The sequence below is a fragment of the Idiotropiscis lumnitzeri genome, chromosome 17 (assembly GCF_059441095.1).
Source record: "Idiotropiscis lumnitzeri isolate Australia: NSW breed Sydney's pygmy pipehorse chromosome 17, RoL_Ilum_1.0, whole genome shotgun sequence".
Taxonomy (NCBI): Eukaryota; Metazoa; Chordata; class Actinopteri; order Syngnathiformes; family Syngnathidae; genus Idiotropiscis; species Idiotropiscis lumnitzeri.
This window is the reverse complement of record NC_142407.1, coordinates 2,852,352-2,864,851: the sequence shown is the minus strand read 5'-3', so window position 1 is coordinate 2,864,851 and position 12,500 is coordinate 2,852,352. Positions and strand designations below refer to the sequence as shown.

General features: G+C 44.3%; 1 protein-coding gene across 2 annotated transcripts in view; it reads right to left on the bottom strand.

Moving 5' to 3' along the window:
- The window catches only part of bbx (BBX high mobility group box domain containing), a 43,474-nt gene that overhangs the window by 26,174 nt on the left and 4,800 nt on the right, over positions 1-12,500 (bottom strand). For both annotated transcript variants that reach the window (XM_088279290.1, XM_088279291.1), the window contains exons 3-6: positions 9,487-9,652; positions 546-791; positions 180-381; positions 42-109 (exon numbers count right to left, since the gene is read on the bottom strand). In XM_088279290.1, coding sequence (XP_088135416.1) covers positions 42-109; positions 180-381; positions 546-791; positions 9,487-9,639 — 669 coding nt within the window. In that variant the 5' untranslated portion in view covers positions 9,640-9,652. The remainder of the gene's footprint in view (positions 1-41; positions 110-179; positions 382-545; positions 792-9,486; positions 9,653-12,500) is intronic.

The following is a 12,500-nucleotide window of genomic DNA, read 5'->3' as shown; positions in this document are numbered from 1 at the left end:
ACAAAGGATACATTCACAGGTCACTTTGATCAGTAAGTTACCTCTCTGTTTGTTAAGGCATGTTCTCCAGCTAACAGCAGCATACTGAGGCCACCCATCTTAGTTGGATCTGATAATGACAGACAGAGAGATGCCTATAACACACGCGAACAAATCCTTTGAGTACTGTTTATACATACCAGCCATGGCAAAGTTCAGTTGTGGGACATCACTTTTGGGCCTTTTTTGGGCACTGGGTGAGTCCTTGGATATATTTGAAGTGAAGGACAACACTTTTTTGCGAGAGCTACAAACTGTCTGACATGACGGTCTCTTAAGTGGTTTGCTGTTGCCAGAACACCATTTATAGTCTGGGTGTGCCTTCATAAAAGCCTCCTTGTACTGAAACGACAGGAAGAAATAGCAATACAAAGTATTTTTGTAAACCATCAAATGAAAAAAAAGATTAAATAAACACAAAACAAAAGCCTCCCAAGAACAAGCAAATGACGTATATCAATTCATAACACATGTCAGTCAGTCTATTATGAACAGCCACTTCTCACCTCCTTGGCCATATCAGTGTATTTCAACTTTTCTGCAGGCTCCAAAGCAGCCCACCAGTCGGCCAGGATCTTGGTGGCTCCTCGGTTGTCCAAACGAGGGTGTTCATGTCGTACTAGGGAGCGATGCCGTTTGCAAAATAGAAGAAAGGCATTCATTGGCCGACGAGCTCGCTGCTCATTTGCGTCCTCTTGTCCATCCTCTGGTGCACCTCCACACTGGCTTTGAGACACCGGGCCTTGGTCACTCTGCAGTGGTTGCGAAAATATATTTCAATACATCCTGAGTAAGGATGTCCCATACCCCTTTTTGTTATATCAGTACAAGTACTCAACTCCTAATTAGCTATCAAGACGATACTAGTACACTAGTACTTTTCATACATAAAATAGCGAGATATTTTAAAGAGAAAGACCTAAATAATCCAATATAACATTTTCCTTAAAAAGGCATGAAAGTAATTGTAATTATATACTAGTATCTTTTTTTCCATTTTTTTTTCATAAAATACATTTTGTATAGAGCACGCAATAAAATTCATTTAAAAAAAATTAAATAAAAAAAATAAGAGAAAAAGTCCCATTCAAAAAAATTGGTTGTGCAACTTATTTTCAATACAGTGACGAGCAAAAAATTTTATTGAATACAAATGATTAAATTTAATACAAATGATTAAATTGAACACAACAGTGCTTCAAGTAACAGTTCAGAATACCTACCAAAATTAGAGTTTTGGCACCACAAGTTTGTGACAGTTTAATTCAACTGTGGGATCTCAATCTGAACACTAGGTGGCACCCATATAAAGAAGAAGATATCTGATTTCATGTAATGGCCCTGTCAAACTATTTGCAGTGATTGGAGACTTTCACCTGTGCTAATCGGAAGCTAGATGCTAATGATAATGTGTGCCACTGCCAATCACGTCATGTTATCTGCTATTAATTTCCGGAAGCAGTGCTTGACAAAGGAAGATGGGATGGGATCCAGTATGCTGGTGGAAGATTTCATTGTTAAGATGATTTTGTTGAGTTCAGCAGTGGAGGCGGGTGAGAATGCGGAGTGATGGTGGGACAGAAGCTGGTAGGAAGGGGAGAGGGTGGGCAACGTGGATAGTGATCTACACATTGTTACAACTCCAGCTGCTGTGAAATGTGCTATACAAATAAAGTTGTACTGTATTTTATTGTATAGGCCGCCCCACCACTTCGCCTATGAGGCGGGGCTGGTTGAAGTAGGTGTATCCAGGGGGAGTGGCTTGGTTGAGTGAAAAGTAGTCTGAGTGTTTGTGCCAGGTTTCAGTGATGGAGAGGAAGTCCAGGTTATTGTGAGTAATGAATTCATCTAAGATGAGTGCTTTCTTGTTGAGTGAGCGGGTGTTAAAGAGAGCCAGTTTGAGGATATATAGATGTATGGCAGGCAGTGAGGAATGGGGGAGAGGGAGACGATTTGGATTAGATACCTTGAAATATTTTCTCTCTTTATTGTAGGGGACTGGCTCTGATAATGAATTGAATGGCGTAGATGGCAAGAGGAGGGAACAGTGGCAGTCACAGCTGGGGCCTCGAGAGAGAGCTCTGGCGGGGCGGTGCTGTGAAGTGGTGAAGTTGAGGAAGTGGAGGCTGCAGGTGTGTGATTCGTAAATAGTCATAATGTGGTGTGATGAACAGTGTACTGGATGTTATCTGCTAGTGCATGGCTACCAAGCGTGCTGAGGTGAAGGCTATCAATAAAAAAATTTTTTTAAAAATGAGCAGCGATTCTAAGAGATGAAACCAAAGCCATGTGTGGAGCAGGTGCACTGAAGCCAGGTATTGCTAAAATTGTCCACTCCTTGCCTCAATTATGGGATTGTACTAGAAATCAAAACAGACTTTATGGAGGTTTTTAAGAGTTCAAGAAGGGCGTCAAAATCCAAATTTGTGAGCTCTGAGAGCCGCTGAGCAACATCGTTCACTATGATGTGCATCACCACACGACGACCCCATGGCAAAGCAGATTGCAGCAGCCCCGGGAGTTCATTTTTAATGATGGAACCGTCAACTATCAAAGTGGACGGCAGGAACACGGTCGAGGAGAGTACTGCCAGGGACCAGCAGTCGATGCCAGCTGGCATGGCAGTGGGATCACTGCGGGTGAACGAGATGAGGCCACCTGGGGGGAACCAGACCAGACCGCTGGTGGTGAGGCTTGGGCGAACAGGCAGCCATGAGCTGGGGAAAGTGGCAGGTTGCCTTCTGGTCAGGATTCAGCGGAGGAAAGTCATGTTCTTGAAAGATGGAGAAGCTTTTGGAGAGATGAAGTTCGTGGGGGAAAGATCAGATAGACGAAGTGCATGACCAGTTTTGCGGTCTTCGTCGGGGGTAGAAGCCAAGGACTTTTGGGTTTGGGGTGAAAGATTTTTCAAAATACTAGATCAAAAACACATTTAATCCTAGAGGCCAAGTTATGACATTTATAAAAAAAAATAAAGAACGGGCTAAATAGGTGTAAGATATGCTAAAACGATGAAGGTTATTTAGCTGCATGAAAATTAAACAAGAAGAGAAAAGTTTTCCAAGTGTTAGTGTTTTGGGGATGCCACTTTCCGTGCTCTGATTCAGCGGCAGTTATGTTGTATGAAGAAGAAGCACCAAGAAAGGTCCCCCCACAAAGTCCATTATATAATACCTGTGCGTGGAAACTGTTGACAAGACTCACCTGCAGCACATAGTCTAATCAGCCAATGCAAAACTGGTTCCTTGAGCTGCAGCCATTGAAGGTTTTTTATGTTCTCTTCATTGCAGGTAAAGTAGCCTTTTCACCCGTTTCTTACAAGATTCTCATTAACTCCAGACTATCTCTTTGCCACTAGTAAACGTTTTTCAGATGTAAATTTCACTACTTGCAGATTTGTACTCAGCAGAATAAGATTCTCTTGAGGGGCATTTGTGTTCAGTTGTTGTCAGCTGTCTTTGTGAAGAGTAGGAGATATTGGTGCATATGTTTAGAGTGCACTCTTGAGGCTCACCGTGAAAATTATTTTTTTCATGTTTAAGTCACTTCAGAGTTGCTCTACCAGCCAGCCTATGCAAAAAAGTGTGATTTATACTCCGGAAAATATGGTAATAGGAAATTAATACTGAATTTTGGTAGAAACCTTTTTATTATTATTATTATTATTTTGATTTGGAATGAGAAAAATCATGAATTTTTGGGTGCGTTGAACTTGCAATTTGGCCAATTTTGGGGGTTTGGCTCCCAATCTGCGCCAACGCTCGTCTTCAAGGGATTGGACGGGAACGGTGCAGTCCAAATCAGTGTCGGATAAAAATGATGTAGCTGCCTCAACTGTTACCAGGGAGTCAAGGAACAACTCTTTCAGATTTCGTGAAGTGTAAGAGATTCGTCCTTCGAACTCAACGATGGTGTGCGTCAGGATGCTGCACTGGTCACAGGTCGTCGGAGGGGTAAGTGTTGCCATATTTACATCTGGTTAGTGCAGGTGGTTAATTCAGCTGTTTGTGATGATGAATGAAGCTTTCGGCACAGGCCCAGATACTGGACTGAAGCGCTTTAAAAGGACGAGGGCGGATGAAGATGGAGGACGATTATTTTTATGAATAAGGACGAGGAGACGATTGATGGAAGGGTGTCCAGGTTGCAAACTTTATCACCACATTAACAGTGTCACTCATAAAAACGTTATAAAAAAAAAAACTACATTCTTTGAAATAATTTGTGTAGACATTCTTTAATGTTAATTGTTTTTCATTTCATTTTTGATATGCAAAAGTTCATAACATTTTTGGAGATAATGTATTTTTTGTAATATGATCAGTGAAAAAATATTTTATCACTCCAACAAGATATTATGAATTGACTCACAACTTGCTTGGACCAAGTAATAACTTCGACTCGACTTAAAATAAGTCGTATTTGCTTGATTTCTTTCCCACAGTGCCTTGGGACCTGCTTGAGACTCAATGGTTAAGACTCGAGACTTACTTATGAATTGCACATGTGTGACTTACTCCCATCTCTAATAAATACACATACACATCTGTCAGAAATGTATGCCTATAGTTCTTGATAATAAAACAGCCACCAGTATTGGCCATCGTAGCCAGTGTTGTTTTCATCAACAATGGCGATAATATTTTGTTAATTTTTTCATGACGATGATGGGACAATGATGAGCTAAACGTGTCTTTTTGATAACGAAAACATGATGTGACATACATGAATTTTCGGTATCGAGACGAGACAGGATGAAATTTTTAGCGTGTGGTCCGTCAGACGTTCCAATTGTACATGTAATCTGTCTTCCAAAATATTCCAATACTGGTGCAACCAATCCTCGTTTGGGCACGCCCACCACCGGGACAGCATGCAGGTCTCACATACAATTGCACACATTGGCACAACAAAACACAAACACGTTTGCGGTCATTCGTCTCGGCTCACACACCCTGACACGCTTTCCTTTAGCAGACCATGGCGACAGTGACTCTCAGTAGGCTACTTCGTTCTGATAACAGCAAGCTGTTACAAGTTAAGAACATGTTTGATTTGTGGTACGGTAGTGGAACAAATTTACAACAAGTCTATGTTGTTAAAACGTTTTTATTTTGTTCATTTATGTACCTTTAAGTGAATTAATGCCAAATAAAATTTTGGTTTTGGTTCTCGGCTTATTTTGGAGCAATGAGCATTGATTCCACTGTTAACCACTTTTATGTTTGTAATGCATAATACTTAGTAGTCAATCAGAAAGGCTTTGCTATTGGGTGGAAACCTTGTATGTATAATTTTAACTAAAACGGACTAAAAACTTTTTGAGTTTGTCGACTAAATTTACAAAGACTAGATTAAAATCTTTTTTTTGATACCGTCGACTAAAACCTTTTTGAGTTTTCGTCGACTAAAACTAGACCAAAAACGAATAGGAATGACTAAATGTGATGAAAACTAATAAGCATTTTTGTCCAAAATACTAAGACTAAGACTAAAGCTAAAATGCCTGCATAAACAACACTCGTCGCAGTGAGTACCAACACCTTGAAATTTGTTTAGCTTAATTACCTGGTATTGGAACTCACCGATATTTAAACCTGCGATTAAACAAAAAAAGTACCATATTTTCCACGCCATAGGGCGCTCTTTAAAGTCCCTAATCTTGCCCAAAACAAACAAAGCGCCTTGTAAAGCGGCGCGCCCATTATATGGACTAAGCATCACTCGCGACCATCAACCCTTTTACTCATTGGGCTGTTCGGAGTGCATGTTAGCACACCCTGCTGGTCAAAGTCTGAGTCATCTATGCTTCTAATTGACCGTGACTTATACATTATGTGACTATGGTGTTTGGGTGATGGTGTAGGAGAAAGCTGGACAAAAGGGCAGCTGTCCACAATGTTGTAGTCTGTCTTATCATTTATGTCATTGCAAGCAAGAAACGTCCCAGGTTTAGACAACAGACAAAATTCTCCGAAGATGAACTCCGCCGAGCTCTCAACCAACTGAAACCAGGCAAAGCTGCTGGCCCAGATGGAATCGCTCCAGAGATGCTGAAGTACCTGCCCCCTGAAGCACATCCTATCCTGCTCCGGATCCTTAACATCAGCTGGACCACCCAATGGTGTCCCCAATCCTGGCGCTCGGCGGAGATCGTCCCGTTCCACAAAAAAGGCAAGGACCCTCAATTAGTCGGAAGCTACCGCCCAATCGCCCTTACTTCCACCATTAGCAAGACCCTGGAAAGACTTATAGTAAACCATTTGTCCAACTGGCTGGAGGAGAATGGAATTCTCAGTCCGTGGCAGGTGGGCTTCCGTAAGGGCCGCTCCACCGTCGACCAATGCCTACGGCTGTCCCAATTCATCATGGATGGGTCCCAGTCTAAGCAGCGTCATCGCTCCATTGCTGCTTTCTTCGACTTCAGCAAAGCGTACGACAAGGTGTGGCGTGCCAACCTACTCCAGAAGATGCTGGCGATCGGTGTTCCTCCCCGGTATGTTGAGTGGATCAAAGCCTGGTTCACCAACCGAACGGCACGTGTGAGGGTCAACGGTACTACAGGACGCTGCCGCACGTTCAAGGAAGGCCTTCCCCAAGGATCGGTTTTGTCGCCGCTTCTCTTTACCATCTACATCAACGACCTGCTTAACTCCTTTGAGTCTACCACCCTCGTCTCCGGCTACGCTGATGACTTGGCGCTGGTCTGTAACGGCCGTAACAAAGAAGAAGTGGCGACGAGATTTGAATCCGAGGCCGCCAAAGTCCACCAATGGTCTGCGAACAACCACCTCACCCTCAATACGTCCAAGTCGGAGGTTGCCTTCTTTACAATGGACGCTGCCGAATCCTCTTGGTGCCCAAATATCACCGTCGGGGGTTCCAGACTCAAGCTCAATCCAACCCCTACCTTCCTAGGGGTCCGATAGGACCGCCGTCTCACATTCAACGAACACATACGGCACTTGAGTCAAGTTATGAGGCAACGCACCAACCTTTTGCGGCAACTGACGTGGACGTCTTGGGGATGGCGACCTATGGACATGCGGACGATCTACATCGCGACCATCAGATCGCTCGCAGAATATGCAGCTCCTGCGTGGGCACCATGGGCCTCTTCAACCAACATCCAGATGCTAGAGAGGGCACAGTCGGACGCGGTACGGACCGTTACGGGCCAACTACGCACAACTCCCATTGACGCCGTCCTCCACGAGGCCCAGCTCCCACCTTTATCCAACCGCCTACGACTAGCCAGTCTGAAAAAGGCGGACGACTGGTCCCACCTCCCCCCCAATGATGACAGGAGAGTGTTCTTCGAAACGCCCTGTCCTAAACTCCTTAAGAGGGGCGACTGGCGAACTCTTACCACCCCTATACTCACCAACCTCAACCTCATCCCGGCAGGTGCGGAGACTGTATACAACCCTAATATCCCGTGGCCACCGCCCCTCCCTCCACCTATTCATTTTACACCCATCCAGAAATCCTCATCCCCCACCCAACAGCTAGCCGCAGCCACCGAAACTATTGCGGCACTAGATAAAACGGACTTGTACATCTACACCGATGGCTCCACCCACAATGGTACGGAGAATGGAGGAGCTGGAGTAGCGGTCTTCCGAGGCAACTCCCTGATCCACTCCTGGCACACACCAACGGGGTCCTTTAGCAGCTCGTACCAAGCCGAAAAGACTGCACTGAACGCAGCCATCGACTGGCAAGGGCAGTATGACGACTGGACCTCAGCCTCCATCATCACGGATTGCAAGTCTCTCCTCCAATCCCTTAATAACCTAAACAACCTTGACCCTCCCATCATTGCCCTAAACTCCAAATTTGCGGCCTTTCCCCCATCCAAAAAGATCCAGCTAATCTGGGTCCCCGGTCACTGCAATCTCGGAGGCAATGACCTAGTAGATGAGCAGGCGAAACTTGGCTCCACCCTCCCTCAACCAACGGCCCCGCTAGAACCACAACGTCTAGCTATTATTCGCAGGAGCTGCAAACCCCCCTCATCAACCCATCCACGTGTCATCTCCCTCACATCCTCCCGTCCCAATCCGGAGGAAGAGTCCCAGCTATCCAAGAAAGACCTTCATGATCTTATCCGATTCCGGTCCGGCCACCATCCTTCCCTCCGAAGATGGCAACATTTGACGGGGAAGTGCGAAGATGACCGGTGCCGTCTCTGCGGTGAAAAAGAAGAATCGGCCGAGCATCTCTGGCTTCGGTGCCCCGCACTCCAGAATGCCCGTTACCACCACCGGCTAGGACTCTCTTTCGGAGAACTACGGAGCCTCCCACATGCGAGCCTAGCGCTTCTGAGGATTATCCTCAGGCGTCTCGAGTGATTCAACAACAACAACAACAACAACAACAGCACATCTCTCTAAACAGCCATGCACATCTCTCTAAACAGCCATGCACATCTCTCTAAACAGCCATATGATTGGCTGAGTCTGAGTGGCTCCCAAGAAGCCATTTCTGTAATTGGCTAAGGATGAGTGGCTCCCAAGAAGCCATTGCTATAATCTTTTTGTGTTATTTTTATTTCTTTTGGGTATATTGATGGATGAGAGATACATGTTTTGTGTTAATCGTATTTATTTGTTTCATTGTTTGCTTGTATGCTGAGTTTTTTTTTGGTTTTGATTTGAAACCGTGACTCTAAGGAGTGTGGTGACCAGTGAAGTCCCTCCCCTGACCTTGTCTAGTAGGCTAATGCCAAGACACCTTTTATTGGTTAGAGTCATTATTATTGACAGTGATTCCTATTAGTTTCATGACATCTGTCAATGAAATGGGGTGATGCCTCTGGCAGCGATTCTTTATGGGATTGAGTCCTGGCATCAGCCGAGCTAGCGCGAGCAGCCGAGCTAGCGCGAACGTGCTAGCGGGAGCAGCCCAGCTAGCGCGAACGTGCTAGCGGGAGCAGCCAAGCTAGCGCGAACGTGCTAGCGCAAGCAGCCGAGCTAGCGCGAACGTGCTAGCGCGAGCAGCCGTGCTAGCGCAAGCAGCCGAGCTAGCGCGGACGTGCTAGCGCGAGCAGCCGAGCTAGCGCGAACGTGCTAGCGCGAGCAGCCGAGCTAGCGCAGACGTGCTAGCGCGAGCAGCCGAGCTAGCGCGAACGTGCTAGCGCGAGCAGCCGAGCTAGCGCGAACGTGCTAGCGCGAGCAGCCGAGCTAGCGCGAACGTGCTAGCGCGAACGTGCTAGCGCGAACGTGCTAGCGCGAACGTGCTAGCGCGAGCAGCCGAGCTAGCGCCTTGTAATGCGGCGCGCCTAGTATATGCATTAACGGAATTAGCACCCTCAACTGGTGTTGCGCCCTTTGAGGCAGCGCGTCGTATGGCCGTAAAAATACGGTAATCGTTTTCAATGGCAATTGTGTGCAAGTTTTTAAAAAAATGTAGAGGCAAAAAAAAAAAAACAAAACACAAAATCACCTCAGCCAGCCCCCCTTCATCCTCCTCCTCCCCAGAGAAATCCAGTGCCTTTTTAGAAAGTAGTGGGTGCCACTGCAGGCATTTACGTTTGGGACGCTTTCCAGTCGTGTCCCCAACAGCAGAGAGCTCCATACGCCTTTCTTCACTTTTCATGGTATTACCACACCTAAAAACAGCAGATATATACAAGTGACTGATGTTTTCTAACCTAAACAATTGGTCTTGTTAGTGTACATGCATGTATCACCTGCGCCTCCGCCCAACACCCGACATTTAAAGGGAACGTTTGCTCAAACAAGACCAAACGCAATTAGTGGTGTCAGAAAAACGCATTATTAATGGGATTAATCCACCCCCTTTTAATGCAGTCAATTTTCTTAACTAGCGATTAAGACTCATCTTGGCCTAATAAACAATGTAGTCCTTTGACATAGAGCTGGCGCTTGCAAGACCGGAAAAAAACATCAAGCTCGCGAAATTTAGAATTAGAATTAGAAATCCCTTTATTGTCATTGTACTCAAGTGTGCAACGAGATTAGAGATTTAGGACACGCCTGGGCTTGCTGTGCGAAGATTTCGACGGTTTATAGAACTAAAGCATTGTAAATGTTGCCATATTTATTTTCAATTACCATGCCTTGTATTTTGAAATGTTTAACCGGAAGTTGCATGTGACAGAATTTCTCTAAGCTTTATAGAGATCGCAAAGCACTTGCCGTTGCGGCATTTTGTCAAGTTGATCCGTTATTTTTTTCCTTGTCATTCCTTGTTGTTTGCCAAAGCCGAGTGAATATATAAGTCAAATATAAGAAGTTTTGAAGCATCACAGTTTTTGACCGTCAATATTTGCTCCGCGATAAGACTGCCATTGATTGAGAGCAGGCGAAAGTGGTCAGTATTATTTTTGCATTATTGTGATTAGCTTTGATTCGAAGCTAAGATCTTTTTGTCGTAAATGTGATACATTGTTTTATGTTGTATGTTCGAACTTTTTGTTCTACGGTGTGTTGAAGAATAAACATTTGTAAAAGGAACTGGAGTCTCTCGTTCAATCAATGGGCAGCATAAGCATCATGGCGAGTGGTAAAAATGATGCAAATTCAATTCTGAACGGCACGTTTTTTTTTTTTTTTTTAAGTTACCTAATGGTGTCATTGATATGAGCAAAGTCATTTGTGTGTATTGCCATCGTGCACTGAACTACCATCGCAGCACGTCCAGTTTAAAATACCATTTGATGGCCAAGCACACCGCTGATGCCAATTCTCCAGCCCCTTCTCAACCCAGGCATCCATGGATAATTTGACCAGGAGTCCTGTCGCGTGGAATTATTGAGATAAACCTACTTTATTGTAACTTGTTTTTTTAAATATTAGATCGCTCTCATCGAAAGCCCTGTTAGTTAATGACCTTATTAGAGACCATTATCTTAACATGATTGGTCTTTGCGAGACCTGGTTAAAACCGAATCAGTTTTTACCGCTAGGCCTCGCCTCCAAACTTCGTGAGCTCACATGTTGCGCGCCTCATAAGAAAGGCGGGGGTGTAGCCTCATTTCCGAATCTAATCTAAAACTTAGTCCTTGTTCTCACAATTCTTTTAAAACATTTGAAGTTCTCATTATGCGATCCACAGCCGCGCTGCCGTTTTATCTTGCCGTTCTTTACCGTACCCCTGGCTCGTACTCGGGCTTTTTAGATTAATTATTTGAATTTGTGGCGGATTTGGTAATTCATGCAGATAATATACTTATCATGGGCGACTTCAACATTCATATGAATTTTCCGTTGAACCACTTATCGTGGCTTTTCAGATAATAATTGATATTTTTGGTTTCACGAAAATAATAGATGAAGCGACTGTAAGATAAGCTGAAGATCATAATAACTTCAAGTAACCTTATATAGTCAGTTTGTGTATTTCTAATCATGTTTTTATACACTAATTGCATTTATGATTGCACACGCACACACACCTACATTTTTGCTTCTGTTGTCTAATAAGTTTCTATTTCCTTGCTTTCATTGAAAGCCATGATGTGCTAGTTTCAGTTTCGTTATGACTCTCTTCAAGCTCTAATAAAAGAGGAGGCGGCGGGGAAGAGAGGCTAGAGGGTGCGCTGAACTGAGCGAGTCGCCTGTCTGCTCTCTGCCTCTCTCTCCCGCTCGCGACCGGTAAAAACGAAAAACCTTGCTTGGTTCCTTTCTGGTCTCAGCCACCTTTTTTAACCGCTCTCCCACAAGGAGTCAGGGCATTTAAACCTGACAGCGACGCATACAAATGGTAATACATTAGATTTGGTATTAACCCCAGGCTTAGCATCCTCAAAAATAATTGTATTACCATATACTACTGCTATATCTGACCATTACTTTATTAAATTTGAAGTCTTGGCTCATTGCCATTGTTCTGACCACAATCAAAGCTATTGCAGCCGCAATATTTGCTCCTCAACCACTGCTGTGCTCTCTGAGCCTTTAGCAACCGCTTCATTTCCTAATTATATTGGGACGATTGATGATCTCACAAACAACTTTAATGTTGCTCTGTCAAATGTGCTTGACTCCGTAGCACTTTTAAAAACTAAAACTCATCCAAAGAGGCTTACTCCGTGGTTTACAGAGGAAACGCGCATACTGAAACGATCTTGTAGGAAGCTTGAGCGCAAATGGCGTGCGACCAAACTTGAGGTCTTCCGTCAGGCATGGTGCGATAGTTTACTAATATACAAGGAAGCGCTCGATCTAGCCAAAACTAATTATTATTCTAGATTAATTGGCTTACATAAAAACAACCCTAAATATTTATTTGATACCGTAGCAATACTAACGCAACAACAACCAACCTCGGATAGCTCTTCCTATCCAGCTCACGATTTCATGCAATTCTTTACTCAGAAGATTGAGTGCATTCGTGATGAGAATAAAGACACTGTTTTTAAAATTCCGTTGAATTCTGCGATTAATGGTGTTAATAGGGGCATTAGGGCTGATAACTGTCCGATAACCTTATCT